The sequence below is a fragment of the Choristoneura fumiferana genome, chromosome 10 (genome assembly GCF_025370935.1).
Source record: "Choristoneura fumiferana chromosome 10, NRCan_CFum_1, whole genome shotgun sequence".
Classification (NCBI taxonomy): domain Eukaryota; kingdom Metazoa; phylum Arthropoda; class Insecta; order Lepidoptera; family Tortricidae; genus Choristoneura; species Choristoneura fumiferana.
The window spans coordinates 5,998,725-6,022,738 of NC_133481.1; the positions used below are offsets into that span (position 1 = coordinate 5,998,725).

Below are 24,014 nucleotides of genomic sequence, written 5' to 3' on the forward strand. Positions count from 1 at the left end.
CGCCTAGTCAACGCTTCCCGACAACACACTCACTGCCAGGGAAAGACGTCGGTGCAACGGATGGTTTCTCTGAAATTAGAGGAGAGTAAGTATTATCAGGTGACAATATCATGATTTCACTGATGCTTAAGGATTTAATAGCGGAAACCACGCCTGAGATGGCCATAGTGGTACTACCATAATACCGTAGCACGGTCTAGAATAATTTTTGTAGGACCTTCAAAATCAGTGAAAATGGGGAAACGCGTAGAAAAAATAACTACTCCATTTTACGGTAAAGGCATCGATATTGAAGGCATACGGATCTCTCTTCCAGGAAATATATTTGGTGCACTTTGCATTTATCCTTGAGGCAAAGATATCAATATCTGGCCTACCAAATTTAGTAACAATTGAACGAAATGAATGATTGTTTAACTCCCATTCAATATCGATGTTTCGGGATTCTTTGTCAGCATCGGTATTATGACAAGACTTAATGTAGGAAGCGAACACATGTATGTTTCGTTTCTCACACCATGTCCAGATTTGTTTTGCCATGTCATTCAAATGTGGATACTGAATTCCTCCCATTTTATTATATAGGCAATCGCCGTGGTATTGTCCACACGCAATAATATGTCACTATCTCTATAGTCTCTTGCGAAAGATTTCAAACCAAAAAAGGCTGCAAGAAGTTCCAAGTAATTTATATGATGATTAGACTCTTTGATTCCAGGAGCCACCAATTTTTTCTCCATTGCAAGCTGATCCCATCCAGCCAGCGAAGCATCCGTAAAAATTTCTAAGATGTAATCAGGCTGTTTGATTGGATTTGATGAAATCAAAATGTTCCTTTTCCACCATAATAAATCATCATGTATATTACTTGGAACATTCATTATTTGATCATAATCGTCATTATTCTTTAACAATTCTAGATATCGGACTCTCTCTAAGGACTTAATGTATAACCAGCTATATTTCACAGCTGGGCAGGCTGCTGTAAGAGTGCCTAGATAGCGAGCAAAGCTGCGTATTGACATTGCTTTTGCATTTGAGCATAGTGCTGGTACGTGATAATATGTCATTTTTTTTTCTAACCGGTAACTCTAATGTTAATTGTTTTGAATTAAAATAAAACCTAAGAACTGGCATTCTTTCTGAGGCACCAAAGAACTCTTTATAATTTATGACAAATCCCAACTTTTTTAACAATTAAGTGTTTCGTTGAGATTGTTTAAACAATCTTGGAAAGTATCGCCTATAAGTAAACTGTCATCTAAATATTGACAGATTTAAAACACGTGATCTCAAGTGGCTGAAACTGGTCTCATTAATTTAGTGAAACATGGGTGCCGAACAGAGACCAAACGGTAAGGCCAAAATTCATATAAAGCGTTTTAAAATAGAATCTTAAATATTTCGTGTGTCCCTCGTATATGGGTACTAAGAAATATGCCTCCTTTAAATCTAAATTAACCATATAGCAGTCCGCTGTAACTAATCTAGACGCTGTCCTTATGTCCTCCATTAAAATGTTGAGTTTTTACAAATTTGTTAAGATTTTTAAGGTTCAAAATTAGACGTTTTTCGCCGTTACTTTTTGTACAACAAATATGCTAGAAATGAACTGACCTTCAGAGGACTTACAAGGACGAATGGCTTTAATTTTTGTCAAACGAGAGAGAGTTCTTTTTCTATATAAATATTCTCATCTTTTGATAACGATAATTTAGGATATGTTTCTAGATTTTGATGTGGTTCACAAATAAAAGGAATTTTGTAACCCAAAATAGTATCGATAATAGTACTGTCATCAGTTATGGACCTCCAAGCCTCAGGTAAAACTTTAAGCGACCAGCATGTACCTCAGAGTCTACCGTCTGGGAGCTCGCTGCGCAAACGTTCGGCGCGCAGGGCGCTTGCGGCGGAGCTTGGCGCGCCGGCGCTGATGCTGGCGCCTGCGAGCGGCGGCGCGGCGGCGGCGGCGCGGGGCGTGCTGCAGCGCTCTCGTCCCACCGCCGCGGTTCGCGGTCGTCCCTCAAGCCGCGCTGCTGGTAGCGTGGCGGTGGGCCCCTCCCGTTTAAATTTTGATTTGACGTGAAGCTGCCTGTATGAACTGTCCGTTCTTTTAATACCTCTTGAGGATTTGATGAAATCTCCAAGCTTTTCACCAAACAAGTGGGAATCTCGTTTGCGGTCTTAAAGACTCACAAAGCTTTTCTCTAGTAAAGGAGTAATAAGGGCACGCCTAGTGTCTGTTTCATGTGATGCGAATCGGCGATTAGCTTTGATGCGTCACTGAGGAGTCGGAGCGCTTCCTGCGCTTCGATTGATTTTTTCAGCATACCTGATACTACTTTACCGATGACGGCCAGCGCGCATCCTATTTGACTCTGTCTTAAGAATACGCGTATCCCGGTTTCTTGAATTCTGTTAAGACAGCAGCGACTTCCGGATTAAGAGTAGGCGGTTTGACAACTGCAATTGTTAGGTAACAGGTACTTTTGAGAATTTCTTCTCTAACCTCTTTTTTGAGTCCGTCTTTCAAGATCGGTTCCCACACTCTTTGCCAGGTTGTCATTAATATCTTCGCCCCATTCCGAAGGTTCGGGAACGAAATCGCCCAGCGCAAGTAGCAGTGTAGGGTCAATTTCTGGGTCAATACCTACCAAGTCTGTTTCTGTTACCATGTTGAACTTGCGGCGTCTGGCGCAGCAGCGTCGAGCACAGCGGTGTCTGGCGCAGCGGCGTCTGGCGCTGCAGTTGTCGGCGCCGCTCTGGCTGCTGGCCCTGGTGCGGAGCTGCGTCAGTGGTGCGCAGGCCGTCGCCTTCCTCTAGCCGTGGCTCACAGAGCTCGGGCTCCGACACCGACAACGTTGGAAACGGAGGCGGGTCGCCTGGAATATGCATGTGAGCATTATTTAAATGCCCAGTAATAGTGTTTTTTTTTTTTTTTTTTTTGAAATGTGGGTAGTTATTCTGTCCATATGGGCAAGGCAGGAACTAAGCTGCCAACCAGGCAATAGCTTTGCAACTGTGCAAATGTACATATTTGAAACTATATGGTACAATTATGTATTTGTGGTTAATGTCTCGCATTAACTCCTTAATATTTGCTATAGGTCAATATCGCGTATTGACTCGGAGCCGCTAATTTCCTCTGCCTAACATCTCGTGTTAGGTCTGGTGAAATAATGATTATTAATAATCTTTATAAGTAGAAATACCGTGGAGCATTACCCACCTTGATCACTTTCTTCATCAGAAGAATATAATTCTACCGGTCTTCTTCCTAGTTTTTCTTCATATTTCTTCATTTTTCGACGCCATCGATCTTCTTTAGACTCCTTAATTGATTTCCTTTTCGGCATCTTGAATTCACTTAGATACTTTTGCTTTATTTTAACAGGTGCGATAGCCGCGCGCGCACGGACAGGAATGAGGTGGTTAGGCCGAGCAACGTAAAAGAGAGGTGACTATTGCTGTCTCTTCTTTTTACGGTGCTAAACGAATAGGTGCGAATAGATTCGAACGTAGCGCAGGGCTACTACAGTTAAAATTAATCTCGTAAGACGAAGGACAGGATAATCTTTGAATGGAATTATTAGTAGGTATCCCATAATGTGTCAACCTCAGACATAGAAACTTTAATAGATTATTTTTCATTATTTTTCTATTTTCGTATTAGATGTCCCTAAGCGCTCCTTAAATCTAGACTTAATTCTAATCTTAAGATTAGGCAATATCGCGCACCGTGCGGTACTCTCCCTAGGAATCACTATCCGACGAATGGCCAGTTCAGTCAGACAACGATCCCAAGCGAGTCCCAGCAGCAGCATCATACATTCACCGGCGAATTTCTAATGATAACCGTTAGTTCCCTACAACGCCCTATAATCCGAACGCGCGTTAACCTAGACGAAGTACGATCAAAACCTAACGGACCTTGCCTAGTTCTGGTCTCCTAGTACAATAAAAGTGGTAAAACCTACCAAACTCATGAAGTTGGTTTTACGCCCTATAAACCTATGAAATACCGCCTAGTAAATACCTTCCCTACCACAAACCTATTCAACGTACCTAGATGCCCTAACAAACCTAGCCTTGTATCGATCTACCTAGGCCCTAGGCTAAAATGTAATACTTACGTTCCAAAACTAGAGGTGGCGAGCACCTCACATTTATTTTAATTGCGTGGTGTGTAATGTTCAAAGTTTTCCGGAATGACAGGGAAAACTGCTAGCTAACTAACTAAGGGATCGAGGTGGCATCCTCTAGTGTACCTATTCTAATCCTACGCCATGTGTAATAACCCACCCGCGACCGAAGTCAGGGATGCGAGTGGAGTAGGGCGGAGAGATAATTGTGCGAATATATACATATATAAAGGGGGTCCAGCACCACCGAACTCACGTGCACCGACACTGCGGATACACGGTGCCCGGGTACGCCGGGGAGAAGATAGCCTGACCGCCAGAGTTGGCGACTATAGTCAGACGCGGAATCGTTCTCCTCAATTCCGTCCCGTCCCGAAGGACGTTATACCTCTAAACTTTCGTATATCACCGTTAGGTATCAGGTTTAGAGGCGGGAACCTCGTCCGTACAGTCCCTACTTTCAAGCGAATATAAAGCGGTCCGATCCACAGAATAAGAAAACTGGAGGGCTAATAGCAAAGGAACCGAACAAAACGCATGGGTACTCCCCTAGCGACATCGGCTCCGCTACCACCCCGCCAGCTATTCACAAACACAGAAATGAAGCCTGGAGAACTAACAGCGAAAAGACCGAAACAAAACGCGTGGGTAACCCCAGCGACATCGGCCTAACACTGCCAGCCGCCAGCTTATATACAAATAAAATCGCGTAAATACTATGTAGATCAATTACCCAGCAGCGTAACGACCTTCACTTGAAAGAACCCGAAGTTGACTATCCGTTCCTACGAGCCGCAGCCCTTTTTATAGTTTTTTCGTGCGACAGCGTGTATTCCTGCTATAACTACATCTACCCCACCTGCTAATACTGCTAACACTCCTACATTCCTGCTCTATAAGCACTTCCTGTTACTAAGGCGCCAGCGCCGTTAAGAGGTTTTCTTAATATTGCTGCGCCTCCGGCCGCCTGCGTTCCCTCGTTTCCGTGCATTTCGGGCCCTTCCGCATATCGCTTCAGCTAAGTCTCGCACATCTCGCGCGCTTTATGCTCCTACGGTTACAACTGCGCTTCCTAACATCCAAGCGTTTACAACTACAGTAGCTGTTCAAGGCTTTCCTACAATTCATACGACTGCGCCTACACCTGTGTTTTAGGTTACTAAGGAGACAGAGCCGCTTAAGAGGTTTTATGTAATTCCGGTGTTTACGTACACAGCTAAGACTCCTACTATTGCGCGATTCCGTGCGGCAGCGCCTCCCGCGCGTATACCTACACTTCCTGTTACACATACTACTGCAGCGCCAACGGCGTTTCGTGCTATGCGTTTCCGGCGTCCGGAGAGCTTAAGTAAATTCCTTCATTTCCTAGCGCTCGTCCTACTGCAGAGACAGCGGCGTTTAGAGTATCACGTTTCGAGCTACTTAACCAATAGCTACACTTCCTATTCTTTCAAAGACAACGGTGTCTCATGCGTTTCGTAATGTTGAAAGTATGGACGCCTGAAATAATATTAATGGCAATGTGCGTTGACACGCATTTAAGTCAGAAACAACTACGGGCGCTCTCTCGTCTTCTACATGATATGCACTGTCATTGTTATTGTTAATTTACGTTAATTAAAATAAGTTTTCTTGCATTAATTTGCTGTTTCCTTTATTTTATCAGGTTATGGGCCGTCCCAAGCCTGCCGTGTAAAGTTATATTTGTATTTTGGCCAGTATTTAAATAGTAAAAGTAAAATTGCGAGTATAACCTCACTTCTAGTTACCGCGCTCGCGAGTGATTTATTCTTTTCAGCTATTTTACATTGAATGTTATATAAATATGGCCGGAAATAATTCAATGATGTCGATTGAGAAGCTAACGGGCCGTGAAAATTGGGCAAGTTGGAGTTTTGCAGTCAAGGCATATTTACAACATGAAGATTTGTATGATTGCATTTTACAAGAACCAACGGCTACTGACAATAACGCAGTTAAAAAAGACATCAAAACCAAGTCAAAATTAATACTATTAATTGACCCGATTTTATATGTACACATTCAAGAAGCCCAAAATGCAAAACAGGTATGGGAAAATTTGGCAAAGTCATTTGAAGACAGCGGATTAACTCGAAAAGTTGGACTATTAAAAGAACTGATAAATACCAATTTACAAAATAGTTCATCAGTCGAAGAATACGTAAACAAAATAATGACAGCCGCGCATAAGTTGAGGAATATTAAATTCAATGTGGATGATGAGTGGTTGGGTACATTAATGTTGGCAGGTTTGCCAGACATGTACAAACCCATGATTATGGGCTTAGAAAGTTCCGGTATGAAGATTAGTGCTGATTTAGTGAAAAACAAATTGTTACAAGAAGTAAACACATCAGACACTACTGCACTTTATACAAACACAAAAAATTCTCATCTCAAAAGTGATCAATTTAAAATTAAAAAAGGCCCTAGATGCTTTAATTGTAATAAGTACGGACATCTCAGTAAAAATTGTTGGCATAAGAAAACAAGTAATAATGAAAAAAACGATAAAAAGACAGGATATGTCGCAGCCTTTTCGGCTTCCTTGGCAAATGATTCAAATTTATGGCATGTTGACTCAGGAGCATCTATGCATATGACTATGCACCGGGACTGGCTCACTGACATCACTCCTTCATCTGTACCGAGCATAAGAATTGCTAACAACAAAATATTAAAGGTTGAATGCTGCGGTAACGTATGTATCAAGGTAAATGCAAAAGATGGCAGCACCGATTCAATACAGGTGAGGAATGTATTATATGTGCCAGAATTGAAAACGAATTTGTTATCGGTTAGTAAAATAATTAATAGTGGTTGTAAAGTCATATTTAATGAATATGGCTGTCAAATTTACAAACCTAATAACAAGTTAATTGCAAAGGCCGATTTAATTAATGAGACATACCTGTTAAATACTTGTAAAAATCAAGAAATGCAAGTAATGATGGCAAAGACTGATGATGATACTTATCTGTGGCACCAGAGGATGGGTCACTTAAATTTCACTGATTTAAATAAAATACCTAACTGTACTGAAGACATAAAGTTGTCACCAAAAATAGAAAAATGCATTTGTGTGACCTGTCTTGAAGGCAAGCAAACGAGAAAACCGTTCCCCACTGAAGGTTCCCGTGCAACCAGCTTGCTAGAACTAATCCACAGTGATGTATGTGGACCGATGAAGAATACTTCTATAGGAGGGGCGAGATATTTTGTAACCTTCATTGATGATTTTTCTCGACGAGTACATGTATATTTTATTAAAAATAAAAGCGAAGTTTTTGAAAAATTTGTGGAATTTAAGAACAGAGTAGAGAATGAGTTAAGTAAAAAAATAAAAATTTTGAGAAGTGACAATGGAACGGAGTATAAAAATAATAATTTTTCCTCCTACTTTAAGAAGCATGGAATATTGCACCAGACGTCCAATCCACACACACCAGAGCAGAATGGTCTCAGTGAAAGAATGAACAGAACTTTGATAGAGCGCGCTAAATGCATGATTTTGAATGCTGAACTGCAGATCACATTCTGGGCAGAAGCGGTTGCTACAGCTGCATACATAGTGAACCGTTCTCCCACCTATGCTTTATCCCATGCGACGCCTTACGAAGTATGGACTGGAAAGAAACCATGTCTAAGTCACATGAGAATTTTCGGATGTCCTGCCATGGTGCATATTCCTAAAGAAAACAGAACTAAGCTTGATGTAAAGTCACGTAAGTTGATATTTGTTGGCTACAGCGATAGCACAAAAGGCTACCGATTCATCGATCCTGAAACAAAAAAAGGAGTCATTAGTAGGGATGTTGTATTTCTAGAAGCTTTAATAAAAAGAAATAAAGTTGATAATGTACCTGAAAATGAAAACAAAGTTAGTAAAAATAACATTCAGATAGAGGAAAATAAAGACGAAAATACAAAGCAAAGTCTTAATGAAATAAAAGAGGAGAAGATTGTTCACTTACCTTTGGGTGATGAATCCGAAGAATCTGTAGAAAGAAATATTAATAATGAAATACATGAGAGAAGCCAAACACAAGCTGCATCACAGAGTATTTATATTTCAGATGACTCTGATCAATATGAAGATATTAATGATGAGACATACTTACCTGATAGAACACTTGAATCTCCGCCGGAATTTAATGTAACTCTGAGACCGCGGCAGCAGAGAATGCTAAGCCAAAATAATGATGTTCATCACAGTCCTTCTTCACTAATGTGTCAGAATGTTGAGGCAACAATGAATTTACTAAACAGTGATCCACAAACTCTTCAAGAAGCTTTAAGCTGTGACAAAGCTGATGAGTGGAAGAGAGCTATGGACGAAGAATATCAGTCGTTGATAAAGAATAATACATGGACAGCGGTTAACTTACCAGAAGGAAAAGCAGTAATTCCCAGTAAATGGGTGTATAAAACCAAGATGGATTTCAATGGATCTGTTACACGCTATAAAGCTCGACTGGTAATTAAAGGATTTAAGCAAGTCAAGGGCATTGATTACAATGAGGTCTATGCTCCAGTGGTCCGTTATACATCCATGAGATACCTGATTGGTCTTGCTGCTAAATATGGACTTAAAATACACCAAATGGATGCAGTCACGGCATTCTTACAGGGTGACATCGATACTGAAGTTTATATGTCATTACCTCCAGGCTATGAAAATGAAGATAAAGTATGTAGACTGAATAAGTCAATATACGGACTTAAACAAGCCAGCAGACAATGGAACAAGAAATTAAATACTGCACTATTGGAAATTGGAATGATTCGTTCCAACATAGATCCATGCGTCTACTACCGTATTTTAAATGAGGAAGATATACTTTTTATAACAGTATATGTAGATGATCTTCTTTATTTCTTTAATAATGAGGAAACTTCACAAATGATAAAAGAGAAGTTAAAAGAAAAATTCTACATGAAGGATTTGGGATCAGCCAAACATTGCATCGGTTTCACAATTACACAAGATAAAAATGTAGATGAAATTTCTATCGATCAATCCATATACATAAAATCTATACTTACACGATTTGGTATGTACGATTGTAAGCCAATGTGGACACCTGCTGATGCGAATGTTAAACTGAAGAAGGGTGAAAGTCAACAAGAAATTTTAAAGAACATTCCATATCAAGAAATTATTGGCTGCTTGTTATACTTATCACAAGGAACGCGACCAGACATTACATATGTGGTAAATTCTTTGAGTAGGTATAATAATCAACCTACTAGTGCACATTGGGCAGCTCTGAAACGAGTCATGAGATATCTCAAAGCTACTATGTATATGAAACTGGTTTATAAGAAGAATCTTGATGGAAAAATTTCAGGTTATTGCGATTCAGACTGGGCAAATGATATTGAAGACAGAAGATCTTGCTCAGGCTACGTATTTTTATTTCAGGGTGCTGCGATAAGCTGGAACTCCAAGAAACAGCAGACCATAGCGCTATCTACAAGTGAAGCTGAATATATGGCTCTAGCGTTGGCTATTCAGGAAGCTATTTGGTTGAAGCAGATGGCAGAAATGAACATATAGACGTCCGTTTTCACTTTGTACGTGAGAAGATTGCTGCCAAACAAATCATGGTTCAATATAAATGCACTCGAGACATGGTCGCCGATATTATGACAAAAGGACTTCATCGACCGAAGCATGACACCTTCACCATATCAATGGGTTTAACTTTAGAGCATCTGCGTCCAGGAGAGGATGTTGAAAGTATGGACGCCTGAAATAATATTAATGGCAATGTGCGTTGACACGCATTTAAGTCAGAAACAACTACGGGCGCTCTCTCGTCTTCTACATGATATGCACTGTCATTGTTATTGTTAATTTACGTTAATTAAAATAAGTTTTCTTGCATTAATTTGCTGTTTCCTTTATTTTATCACGTAACTTCGAGCTTTTACTGGAACAACTGCATTTCCTATCATACAAGCGTTTACAACTACAGCTGCTGTTCAAGGTTTTCCCACAATCCATACTGCATGCAGCGCCTATACCTGTGTTTTAGGCTACTAGGGAGACAGAGCCGCTTAAGAGGTTTTATGTAATACCGGCGTTTACGTACACAGCTAAGACTCCTACTATTGCGCGATTCCGTGCGGCAGCGCCACCCGCGCGTATACCTACATTTCCTGTTACACATACTACTGCAGCGCCAACGGCGTTTCGTGCTATGCGTTTCCATCTACTAGGCCGCCTAAACATTTACCTCCGTTTCCTATTGTATGTCCCACTACAGCGGTTACGACGTTCAAGGCACTCCATTTCGAGCTGCCCAAGCGTCAACTGCATCTCCTACCCCTACAGAGACAGCGGCGCTTTATATATTAAATGCAACTAACGCCTTTACCACCGCAACTGTATTTCCTACGATATTAACTATTTAATCGTTAGCTGCCGTTCCTGTGCCTCATACAATACGAGCCCTTGCTCATCTAACTGCGCTTTATCCTACTAGGGAGACAGAAACGCCTAAGGAGTCTTATCCGGGAGCGACACCTACACATACACCTCGACTTACTGCTTTATAGGACACTCTAGCTATAACGGTGCCTACGTACACATCCCCATCTCCTACTATACGTATTGCTACAAAGATAGTGACGGCTCGTGAAGCGCGATTCATGAGTCTACGAAGTTTAGTCGGACAGCCCCACTTTTAGCCATAAAGCGCGTTTACAAGACAGCGGTATCAGTACCAACTTCTCTATCTCCCTATGCTCATCCTATTACAGATACTGCGGCGATTCGCGTAATGGGTTACCCGCGGCCTGAGGGTTTCTGGGTTTATCCGCGCCTCCTATCACATGGGCTATTTAAACGGTAACCGCGGTTCATATGTTTCGTACACTACGAACCCTTGCGTATGTAACTATGTCTTGAACTACCAGGGACACAGAACCGTCTAAAGGGTTACAGTTAATTCCTTCACTTCCACATACAGCTAGTCTTTATACAATAGCGTAATACTATGCGACAGCGACGCCCCCTGCCACAAGAATTATTACAAAGTCAACGGTTTCTCTCGCGATCCCGGCGTTTACATATATTCCTACATTTCACGACGTCACATATATAACTCAATCTCCTTATGCTTAACGCTCTCCTCGAGCTAAGCACCTAGCTGGATTTCCTACCTCACTAACTACCAGGATAACAGGAGTCATAAGGAGTATACAAGTACTTGAACTACAACTTTCCCGGGCCCTATATGCCTCCATGTTCGCGCTTCCAGCCGGATCTTTCACAGTATAAATCACCAGGAACGCATCACCTAACAGGAGTACTACGCGGTTTTACTAAGTCATTCGAGTGTGATAGAAATAGAGCTCGCGAAGGTCAGAACGAGACAGACATATGGCTGTCAGTTCCGAACGATAAAAGAAGAATATTGCAGCTTGAATGGAGTCGCCAGAGTGCGAAAGAAATAGAGTTTGTAAGAGTAAGAGCGAGACAGGTGAACGACTCTGAATAATGAATGAAGAATGAAACGTAGTAGTTGATTCTAAACAATATGTAAAAGAGTTAGACCATGAGACGCACGATACCTTCTTCTCTATCCGCTTTAAATTGTTTGTGATTATGGCCATGCATTTAAGGTAAATTTTACAATATGAATCACTAGGGAGGCAGCGCCTAATAGGAGAACCACCGATTTTTATTAATGAAAGTGTTAGAACGCGAAGGAAATAAAGTTCATAAAGGTTGTAATGAGATAGTCATATTAACACCGTAAGATGAATGGAAGCGAAGGTTAGTTCTAAGTTTGAATAATGTATGGGGCTGTGAAAATCGAAGAGCTTTATTGTTTTATCATCAAGTATATTATATTTCATTTGAATCCATGTATTCCCTTGTGGTTAAATATAGTCACCCTTTCTTTTAATGTGATCATTTAGGTAAATAAATAAGCGATTAACCGAATAATAGAGACCAGACATGGTAAACAGCAGAGGCTTATTTAATACATTGTGAACTTTGCAGTAGTTATTTAATTTTATGTTTATTTATTTATTTATTCATATATTTGTGAACGAAGCGGTACAAGGTGTCTCTTGTTCCGTTTCAATCACCCCCAAATGTTTTTGTAAGTGGAACTGATAAACTGGAAAAACATTTTCAACAACCTTTCACAAATATATGAGTCTTAATTATCACTTTTAATTTATAAGCGCTCTTCCCATGAATGAAGGTTGTGGCGTGGTGAGTATTTATGCCAAAAGGTATTGACCAAAGTAACTAGAGGAATCTTCAGACCTTTCGACAGTTTGATTATGGATCATTCATCACACACGAGAGAGCGTCGGACAGAGGAACTGGTTGTGAGACAGTCAGCTCTAATAGCACTATATCAGCTCCTCCACCCCAGTCTTGCATCTGCCTGTCGACCGGAAATGGAGCCGCCAATATACCCTCCCCCAAAGCTGGATGGTTGAGCGCGAAGCATCAGTGTACATAAAGTACGGTATCCGTCATCGTGGGTCATAAACATCCGTTAATCAACAGTCTAACCCTAAACATCCCTCCAGCACCATGGACACTAGTCCTTTGGTGAATGTGTAGTGTAGTGACGATTTAGCATTAGCACCTTAGCATCTGCTTGGGTGGAAATCGTATAGTAATGAATTTCTGGCGCCAGCTTTGTAACTACTCCTTAAGGGAGCTTAACCGAGGGTGCGAATTTACGGGAGACTGTCAATAAATGCACTGGAGTAGTTAACTAAGTTTAATGTGAACTGTACACTTGAAATAACAATTTACACAATGTCCAAGGCTAACCAGGCGGGGTCGTGAGGTGTTATTAAGCGCGCGACCGAGCGGTGTGAGGCGTAGAAACAGACTGCCTTTTGCTCCGCTCCGAGCCCGCGTGGTTAACTAGAAAATGCTGACAAAGGGTGTCGCCACAACACTCCCCCCCTTTAAAAAAAGAAAAGTCGCATACAATCCCACAGAAAAACTGCGTAGGTACAATGTTCTTCTTATCACTAACACTTGTGGCTGACACCCGTGTCAGTGATAGTAAAGGAAAACAAAATTTAGAGCTTACGACTAGAAATACAGTACAGCGTCTTAAACTAATACATCTCGGGCTGACTACGGGATCGTTGCTCCGTGGTAATCACTTTCACCGCGGTAGGTGGCAAATCGTTGACCGCTTTTGTCAACCATGCTCTCGCACAATTTTTGCATCTGTTTCTTATGAAAACGCACAAAAACACTGCCGCCAGTATGCCCATCACAATCATCCCAATTCCGACGTAATTCAACTTGGACTCCACTTGATTCGACAATGTCTCTACTTTGGCTATGGCGATTGTATTGTGAGAGTTCTCCTCCTCCTGTTTGCTCTGGCCCCAGCCCATCTTGATTGGATTGGATTTAAGTTAGAATTTTTTACAATTTGTAATGCCGAAGCGATCGGTCGGATGTTCGATTTGAGAGTGATTATTGCTACGAAAATAGCTGAAAAGTAATGAATAAAAGTCTTACTGTACAACAATCTGTGCTACTTAACTCGCTATAGCATTACACAGTAAACCTGTATGAGGACAGTACTGCCGAGTTACTTTTTTGTTTACATTTTGTGTCGTACTGCTGACATAACCGCTACTGTGTGACGTAAACTGCTACGTGCACACTTTGACTGGGGCCCGTGAACTGTTTATAAACTATGTTATAATTTATTACTAAGTACGTTTGCGGTACCTGTGTCTCAAGGCCCGACTTGAAATTTTTACAGTATAGAGTAAGAATATATATGGATATGAAATTAATGGTAGTTGCTGTCCGGGACCCACTCTGCAATAATTAATCGAAGGAATGTTGCCAAACCAGCCCACCAAACAGTGTCCCCGGACAGCCACGCCGTTCCTAGATACTTAATTAATATGCGTTAGTTGACTTTACTACGACAAGTTGCTTAATCGTCAATTCGGTAACGAGCCGGTCTAACTATAACTCGCCCGCTACGTGTGGTACGTAAACTCGGTGCCGTTACAGCCGTGTGTGTGTGCGCCGGCTCAGCTGCGTGCGCTGTCTGCGGCTCTGGCTGGCCTCCCGTACCGTTGTCTCCTGGAATTGAGAAAGAATTCAACATGAATGCCGGTTTCAACCTGTCTATTGAAATTTCTGTTTGTCTATTAGTAATTGAATTTTAAATGTTTTAGCGCTCCTATTTATGACTTTAAAAGGGCCATCATAATTTGGCGTTAGGGGTCTTTTTACCAAATCGTTTCTCAAGAAAACATGTGAGCAATCGGCAAGTTCTTTGTGCACAAAAACTTTTCTATATTCTCTGTTTCTGTGCGGCATGGGTTTGAGATTATTAATAGTTTGCCTTAAGTTTTCTACGTATGTAAATTGATCGGATGCGCTAATGGGTGAGCTTAAATAAAAATCGCCTGGCAATCTAAGAGCCTGCCCGTACGTTAACTCTGCTGCGCTGACGTCACTGTCTGACTTGATTGCTGCTCTTAAACCTAGCAATACTGTTGGAAGTTCCTCTAGCCAGGACGTATTTTCGACCAACCTGGCTGTAAGAGCTACTTTCAAACTTTTGTTCCAAATTTCAATTTTACCGTTACTTTGGGGGTGATAGGGGGTAGTGCGCAGCTTTTTGATACCTAAAAATTTCATTAAACTGCTGAAGAGGTCACTCTCAAACTGCCTTCCTTGGTCCGTTGTGATGTATGCCGGCGCTCCGAACCTGCAGATCCAATGTTCGTATACTGCCCTAGCCACCGTGGCCGCTGTCATATCCATTAACGGTATCGCCTCCGGCCAACTGGTGAATCTGTCTATGATAGTGAGTATGTACTTATACCCCTGCTCCGTGGTAGGCAAGGGTCCTACTAAATCCATATGTACATGTTCGAACCTGCCTGCTGGCTGAAAACTGCCTAAATCTGATACGACGTGTCTGTTAATTTTGCTCCTTTGACAGTTTGTACACTGTCTGGCCCACATGCCTACATCTTTATTCATGCTAGGCCAATAAAATCTTTGCGTCAACATTTTTCGGGTGGTTCTAATACCGGGATGACTGTTGTTATGAATTGAATTGAATATAATTTTTCTAAAACTAACTGGGACAACTGGCCTAGGTACGCCTGTCGACATTTCGCAACGCAAGGTGTTGTTCGAACTCGGCAGTGCTAACGTTGCAAAACGTGCTTCGTCGCTGCTCACGTGTGTAACTTGAGCGTCCGCTTGTTGTGCTTTAGCTAATTCCGTGTAATCGACTACCGACGGGCACGATATTGTTTCTAAACGCGATAATGCGTCTGCGACTAAATTCTGCGAACCTTGGATGTGCCGGATGTCGTTAGTAAATTCGCTTACGAACATGAGTTGCCTTGCTCGCCTCGGTGTTTCATTGGCCGTACCTATTTTTTTTAACGCGAATGTTAACGGCTTATGGTCCGTGTACACGATTAATTCCCTTCCTTCGATCAGGTACCTAAAGTGAACTACGGCCATGTAAATTGCCAGCAATTCCCGGTCGAATGTGCTGTATTTTTTCTGCGTGTCCGAGAAAGTCTTAGAAAAATAACCTAAGGGCTGCCAACCGTTAACGCCCTTTTGTTGTAGGACCGCTCCTGCCGACGTGTTCGATGCGTCGGTCATGAGAGCTAGCGGGACACCTGCTACCGGATATGACAGAGTAACGGCGCGTTTAAGGCTTTCCTTACTGTCTAAAAAGGCGTCATTGGCTTCCTCGTCCCAATGAATTTTGGTCTGGTCTTTCTTTTTCGAGTTGTGTAAAAATTTATTGAGGTGTCTTTGTTTATCGGCTGCCTGTACAATGTGTGCTCTATAGAAATTTAACATGCCCAAAAAACGTCGTAGCTGTTCCACGTTTTCGGGCCTTGGAAATTCCGTGATAGCTGACACTTTCTCGTCAAGTGGTTTGTGTCCCGTTGACGAGACTGAGTAGCCCAGGAAATCAACTGATTGTTGACCAAATTTGCACTTGTTAAGATTTATTGTTATGCCGAACCTTTGGAATATTTGCAAAACGCGGTCTAAATGTTGTTCGTGTGCGTGTTCCGTCTCTGATGCTATAATTATATCATCAATATAGCAAAATAGGGTTGATTTAGCACCGTGACGATCGACAAAGACCTCTAACTCCTGTAAAATAGAGTTCATGAACCGTTGGTAAGTTTGTGCCGCGTTCCTCAGACCAAAAATCATCCTGGGGAATTCGAAAAGGCCGAACGGAGTGATTATTGCCGTTTTCTCAATATCCTCCGGGGCCATTTCGATGACATGATACGCCCTATTTATATCTAGCGTAGAAAATATGGTTTTACCTGCTAGCCCGTAGGTGAAGTCCTGGAGCCGGGGTATGGGGTAGCGGTCTGGCTTCGTTACCGCGTTCAATCGCCTAAAATCACCGCATGTACGAATTCGTCCGTCCTTCTTCGGCACGACGTGAAGCGGGCTGGCCCATGGACTCTTGCTGGGCCTGCAGATACCTAATTGCTGCATGACCCGGAACTCTTCCTTTGCCTTGGCGAGCCTGTCGGGAGGTAACGGCCTTGCCCGCGCGTATACCGGTGGCCCCGAGGTCTCGATGTGATGTTTTACCCCGTGTTTAGCTGGCTCTGAAAATGTAACAAGTTTAGTCGTGTCGGGGTATCGCTCCAGGAGGTAGCGGTACGGATGCGCTGCTTGGATGGTGTTCACCGATGATCCAGCAGGCACCAAAGACCCGTACACACACGCTGTTACCGAATTGTCGATTAACCTGCCATTATATAAATCTATCACTAACTTATTAGTCTTTAAAAAGTCGGCGCCGAGGATTGGCTGCTTGACTTCGCACACAATGAACGTCCACACGAAGGTTCTCTGTAAACCCAGGTCCACTTCTAACGATTGAGTACCGTATGTCTTGATCTCCGAGTTATTTGCTGCGAACAGTTTGTAGGTACATACGCTACGGTCTCTGCCACTAACTTTGCTGATCGGGATGACGGAGACGTTTGCACCAGAATCAATCAAAAATGACATACCATTTCTCCTGTCCTGCACACACAAGCGGTGGTTATCTACGCCCGGTGCACCCCCCACTGCCACTGTAGGGTGCACCGTGTCTAGTTTCCCTGCCTAGGTTGCCATCTCGGTGCCGTCGGCTGTTGATTCCGTGCTGGTCCTGGTGGCGTACTCTGTTGCCACCTACACGGCTGTGCGCAGTTCCTGGCGAACCGTCCGAAACGCTGGTGGTACACACATAACCTCGGCTGCTGAATCCAGCTCCTGGCGGGTGTGGCGCTGCCTCTTCCTCTAGCCCAGCCTCCTCTGAAACTGGGCCCTGCATTCCCTCGACTCCGTATCTCGCTCACTTCTTCTCGCAACTGCTCGAAACCCATTGCCATCTTCTTGATCTCGTCGACTAAACCTGACTCCTCTTTCCGCTCCTTCACCTCGGTTATGACTCCGTGCTTGGTTGTACGCATCACCTTATCTGCCATGATGCTCAGCGCCTCTACGTCCATATCTTCATGCGCGACCAGAGCGGTTCTGACCACCAAAGGCAATCTCCTTAGCCATAGCTTCTTGACGGTGCTCTGCTCGACCTTCGCGTTTTTTGCCGCCTCTGCCATCCGCCTATAAAGCTGCGACGGCTTCTGCTCTCCCAGGTGTGACTCCTCCAGCAGCCTATCAAATTGGTCCTCCGGCGATTCCTTGAACTCGCTTATGAGCCTGGCCTTTAACGCGTCGTAGCTCCTAGCAGCACCACCCAGAAGGTCGCTGATGTGCCTTAATTCTTCCTTGCCGAGCTTGCCTATGACGAGGTCGAATTTAGTGTCTGAGCCAACCCTCTGCGGTGCTAAAATTGACTCGAACTGCTCAAACCATAAATCTGGTAGATCCTTCCAGAATGGTGCTATTCTGCTCGCTACGCTAATCGACTGAATCTCAGCCGGAGTCTGCTTCTGCTCGTCGCGGTTCGTCTCGGCGGTGGAATCTCCGTCGCTCTTGCCCATGATGCCTTGTTCGGGTAAAAATGGCCGCGACCACAATAAAAAAGGAAACGAACGCGTCCGCCTGGTTAGCTCACAAACGAATCTAGTTAGCACGTGTTCGAAAACGGGGTCACCACTGTAACTACTCCTTAAGGGAGCTTAACCGAGGGTGCGAATTTACGGGAGACTGTCAATAAATGCACTGGAGTAGTTAACTAAGTTTAATGTGAACTGTACACTTGAAATAACAATTTACACAATGTCCAAGGCTAACCAGGCGGGGTCGTGAGGTGTTATTAAGCGCGCGACCGAGCGGTGTGAGGCGTAGAAACAGACTGCCTTTTGCTCCGCTCCGAGCCCGCGTGGTTAACTAGAAAATGCTGACAAAGGGTGTCGCCACAGCTTCAACGCTGATGTCATTGATGACTTAACCTATCACCTTCTGCACAAGAAATCCATTTGACGAGTGCTGTATCAAAGGTTAAGCGCCGATAAACCATCATAGTTGCCCACAGAACTGTTGACTTGTTATAGCCTCTCACATTGTTATGATGTTAAGTCCCTTACTTTTTCGTCAGGTCAAATGATTATGTAACCAAAACACACACTACTCATCCTTCCTCAACCTCTTTTCCACACGCGCTATAACAACCCACCAGTCCATAAGGATAACTTAGATGTAGTGTTTTTAATGTTAAAATTAAGGCTGTTGAAACGGACTTAATATTTCATCACTTCGATTATGCAACAAGCAACCACCCAATATTGTTCATAACAAATAATATATCTTGCTAGCTTATCCGCTCCTATGACCCGAAATTTGGAAAAAACGACACTTATCTGCCCGCGGTTACTTTTCATACCCAAAATCAAAGAGGAGTTGTTTGCCCTCGTGTACTTTAATATCCCAGAGCACTAGCTTGTTAAAATATATTTATCCTCGTCTTCCCTATACAACCATCTATAATCTCTGTCTCGTTTCATCTTCGACATAACTTTGCCCTATTTTTATTCATACATGCCACCAACATTCGACGAATAGTTCGCTAGATTTTTTAGTCTATAGCTCGCGTTTCAAGCTGCTGGCAATATCAATAATGCACGTGCACGGAGATTGAATTTTGATTCGTAAATATTTCTTATTTTCTCCAATTTTTGTTTTTTTTTTCGTATGATGGATGACTAGACCTCTTCTTTCTATATTTAATTCTTACAGAGCTGACGAAGTTACGACTCCTGGTCCATCGACGTCTGCTGGTCTATCCTTACCGCAACCTCTTACGTATGTAAACTAATAATGTTCGTTTTTAATTATTTTAGTTTGTGTTTGGTTTTCTCATAAATCATTTATTGCATTTTATAGGGGTACCCTACAAGAAGAGCTTCATTTAGTCAGGAAAAAGAGAGCAATAGATGCAAAAAACGTAAAAAAACTTGATCCAGCCGCTAGAAAGCAACTGCAAACAATGAAAACTAAAAAAGAGATGGGGCGAATATTGTTACCAGATGCTCCTGAACAAAAACGGAGAAGAATAAATTCACCCGATAGAGTGGACTGCTCTCTTGTACCCGGCACTCCAACCACTCCACCAAAGAATCGACCACAGCCGTGGGGAAAATCTAGGCAGGCATATTATTTATTTTACTTCAATTCCTTTTTTTGTGTTTTTATACAAGATATTTTTTTTTATTATTATTTTGTTCTACCAGATTCAGAGATGATTCGACTATAAGTATTACCATGGACCATGATATACTGTCTGTAGACATGTATGAAAATAGAGGTAAGAAGTTTATGATTTCTTTAACCATAAATCATTAGGTGATATTTTTGTTCTTTCATAATACTTATGTTTTATTACTTTAGAAATGACCACACCCAATTGTGATTTACAAGCTGCCCAAACACTGGCCCAACTAGCCACTTCCGCAACGCCGAGTAGTTGTGTGCTGGCCGTAGCCATGTCAGAAGAACACAGTGATTCTAGGCCGACTGAACTAGCCACATCCAAACCACATCAAAACTATGATTCTACAGGTGGTGTAGTGGACAATATGCAAATTGAAGTGATCGATTACTGTAAGTATTAGCATTGAATTCCGCATAAACAGCATTGAGTGGCTGCTAGGTATATTGTTGTTTTCATAATTAAGCTTATTTTCTCATTGGTTTTAGATGTAAATCCAGAGCTACGCTCGAGGACGCCACCAAAAAAAATAATAGTGACAGAAAATCTTAGCCCCACGGTCACTCCAAGTGACCCTGTAATGCCATTCGGTAAATATCTGCTGTTCTTATTATTATTGTGAATACCTTTACAGTATTTGAACTGACTACCTTTAATCTTTTGATCGCAGTTCCCACTCCTCGACAATGTAATGAAGAGGACGTTGATGATGATTCTGACGAGTAATTGATGTTCATTAATCTTGATAAACGAAACAGCACCGCGTATGATGATGGTAATAATATTACACGCTTTCTTGTCGACTACCCACTTGAAGAATTATTTTTAACTGGAGGTTCCACAGTTTCAAGAGCTGAATTAACATTTATCACTTTCATTTCAGGTTCATTGCTCGATGAAATTCGTAATACGATCAGAGGTTTCAATGATTCTGTAAATCCCGGTAGTGAAGTAGAAGATGATACCGAAGAGACAGAGTTTGGCACTACCATAAGACAAAGTGTGGGTATTGCTGCTTCAGATTTTCCAATGGATCTGCCAGACTATGTTAGCTCAGAAGACCGTAATCGTATTTTAGAGATCGAGAGGCTAGACGATGATTACTTGCAGAGTGTCGCAAGTGCAGACAAAGTGCGCTTTGATTGGCATAAAGACCCAGAAATATTTACAGGAGTAAAAGAAGATTTCACCGCGTCGGCTGGCCCCACATTTCCAGTGGATGAAACCATGTCTCCACTTGATATTATGGAAAAAATCTGGGATCCAGCAATAATAGACTTGATTGTCGAGCAAACTAATACGTATGCTCGTCGTTTCCAGGAGACAGGTATAAAAGACCAATCCCGAATGAAGGCATGGAAACCGATTAAAACGGAAGATATCTGGAACTTTTTTGCCATACTCATTCTTCAAAGCTTGGATCCTCGTCCAACTGAAACTGAATATTGGTATTCCAGTATACCCTACCTGGCAATGCCATCATTCGGACAAGCAATGAGAGCAAAAAAGTACATTCGAATAAAAAAATGTTTACATTTCGTAGACAACCAGAATATGCCCAAAGGAGACAAGCTAGCAAAAATCCGACCAATCGTGGACTATCTTAATGATAAATTTGCTACACTATACATACCAAGTCAAAACATTGCACTTGATGAGTCCTTAATGCTGTGGAAAGGTAGACTTGGATTCGTCCAAAAAATTTCGAATAAAGCTGCTGGGGTAGGCATTAAAACCTACGAGCTCGCTGAAACTGAAACAGGGTATCTTTGGACATTTCGTGTTTATGCTGGAAAAGGCGATAATGTCGAACAAATAGAACAAAACGAGCAGGACAAACGATCAGACGAGCCTGATGGAAAAGTTTCGGCCATCGTATTAGACTTCGTTAAGCCACTGTTGCACAAGGGATATACACTTGTCATGGACAATTTTTATAACTCTCCCCTGCTTTCACGCCTTCTGAAAATGCAAAAAACTGACACTCTAGGGACTTTACATATCAACCGGGAATTTGTTCCAGAATCATTAAAACACTGCGCTAAGCGTGATATGCGCGTTGGGGAATTGGTCTACAGCCACACAAATGACCTGTCTGTTATATTGTGGCGAGACTCAAACATGGTAGCCATGATCTCTTCATACCATAAAGTGGAAGTTGGTGGTAAGGAAAAATATGGAAAATATAAATATAAGCCCCAGGCCGTATTAGACTACAACAAATCTATGGGAGGCGTGGACAAAAAAGACCAACTGTTGTCCGCGTTTCCCATGGAACGTATACGAAATCATGTATGGTACAAGAAATTGTTCAGACGCTTATTTAATGTCTCAATTTTAAATGCGTGGATAATTTTAAAAACAGCAGCACCAAAATTATCGCACCGTAATTTTCGTGCAAAGTTATTAGAAAACATAATGGTGAAATATGTAAACGGTAAAATGCCGATAGTACATAATTTAAGGTCTTCCGGTGTAAGACCGCTACTTATTGGAGGTCACTATTGTGTGAAGAGTGACTCGGGAAAGGCCAGGGCAAGATGCAAATGGTGTGCTTCACAAGGCAGGGACTCTCGCACCATTCGCATTTGCAATGTGTGCCGAGTTGCACTTTGTGCAGAACCATGCTTTCAAAACTATCATACTCAACCGTAATGACATTACGGTTTATTATGATAGTTTTGAAAGCTTTTTCTAAGCTAGTTTATTGTAAATTGTAATTAATTAAATAAACAGTATTTTTCCTAATAAGTTTTGTTTTAATTTTGTAAAATACACCGACATATCACATTCTAATAGATAGTCATCTACTTACATGATGGATTTGATCTGTATACTTCATTCAGACTACCAGTACAAAAAGATAACCACTTTTGACATGGTCTTTTTATTGAAATACGCTTTTTAAAAGTAAGCTACAGCAAGTAACAATTAAATAAAAATGGAATACCTATAGTCATTTATATTGTGTTACGATTTCATAAGTACCTAAAAGTAACTCATTTCCAAAGTGTCAATAAAAATACTTGTAAGAAAGAAAGAAAGAAAAGTTTATTTTGGCTCCAAAATGTACCACCTAAAACTAAGACTAGAACTAGCACTAAAACTATGTTACTAGGTGACACGGCAGGATACCAAAAAGGGTCTCCACTCAGCATGTGTTGCCGCACATTATGTGCAGTAACGCTGGTTTTCTGTGGAGCCCAAACGTTAAATAAACATTATTCATAATTGGTTATCTTTATTGTACTGGTAGGTATAATTAGTGTAGTACCTATAGTGGTTAGTGACCCTGACTATGAAGCTAGAGGTTCCGGATTCGAATCCCGGTAAGGGCATGCATTTGTATGATGAATACGAATGTTTACCTGATTCATGGATGTTTCCTATACATATATTTATTTATTTATGTGTGTTTATTCGTTGTCTAGTACCAATACCCATAGTACAAGCTTTGCTTAGTATGGGACTAGGTCAATTGGTGTCCCACCCACGATATTTATTTATTTATCTATTTCTAAGAACGAAGTGATTTCTACTTCCAAAAAGTGTGGTGTGTGCCAGGTGTGTCACAGACCTTACCAATATTTGACCTTGGGTATTTTTTGTACACAGCTAAAACAGCATCTCCAAAAAACCTCAAATTTAAATATATCCAGTGCTACATTTCTATTTTTTTAAATTGAATCCCCTATCTAATGAAATTATCTTATTATTGAAATAACTACATTAGTATCAGTCATTATAAAATGTCTTCCCTAAGACATAATAACCTGGCATGCCAAGCGTGATAGCAAGACGACGTTCAGTTTAGACCTCTTTTGTTGTGTTATAATAAATATCAAATAGGCCTAATCTACCATAAAAGTATTTCTATAATAGTTAACTTTTAGCAAATAAGTTTATTTTAGGACTATACGGTAATATTTATCTGTATTTGAGCGTTTAAATTACGCGTGTCAATAACGCTTAGGTATAAAAAATATAGCATTTTTGTACAACGATTACTCTTTTATTTTCTATCAAAGATGCGGTTTAAATACTTTTAAGCAACTAGGAAAATAAATAAGGATTTCAAAAACGTATAAGTTTGGTAGGTAATCGATGTTATTTGCAAGAACTCAATAGTATAAAACATAAGCTACAAAATTCCTGT

General features: G+C 41.5%; 2 protein-coding genes across 2 annotated transcripts in view; both read left to right on the forward strand.

The window, feature by feature from the left end:
• Nucleotides 1-24,014, forward strand: part of Sec6 (Exocyst complex component Sec6) — a gene marked incomplete in the record, with an annotated part of 51,100 nt that overhangs the window by 17,288 nt on the left and 9,798 nt on the right.
• Nucleotides 18,562-20,594, forward strand: LOC141431922 (uncharacterized). Its single transcript, XM_074093214.1, has 6 exons — nucleotides 18,562-19,452; nucleotides 19,534-19,794; nucleotides 19,881-19,954; nucleotides 20,038-20,250; nucleotides 20,347-20,448; nucleotides 20,529-20,594. The coding sequence occupies exons 1-6, from the start codon at nucleotides 19,349-19,351 to the stop codon at nucleotides 20,582-20,584; spliced, it is 810 nt and encodes a 269-aa protein (XP_073949315.1). The 5' UTR covers nucleotides 18,562-19,348; the 3' UTR covers nucleotides 20,585-20,594.

Excerpts from the sequence above, each read along its gene's own strand:
- LOC141431922 (XM_074093214.1), top strand. The coding sequence starts at position 19,349 with ATGACTAGACCTCTTCTTTCTATATTTAATTCTTACAGAGCTGACGAA. Across the intron at positions 19,453-19,533 it reads TCCTTACCGCAACCTCTTAC|GGGTACCCTACAAGAAGAGC; the intron begins GTATGTAAACTA and ends TGCATTTTATAG. Across the intron at positions 20,449-20,528 it reads TGACCCTGTAATGCCATTCG|TTCCCACTCCTCGACAATGT; the intron begins GTAAATATCTGC and ends TTTTGATCGCAG.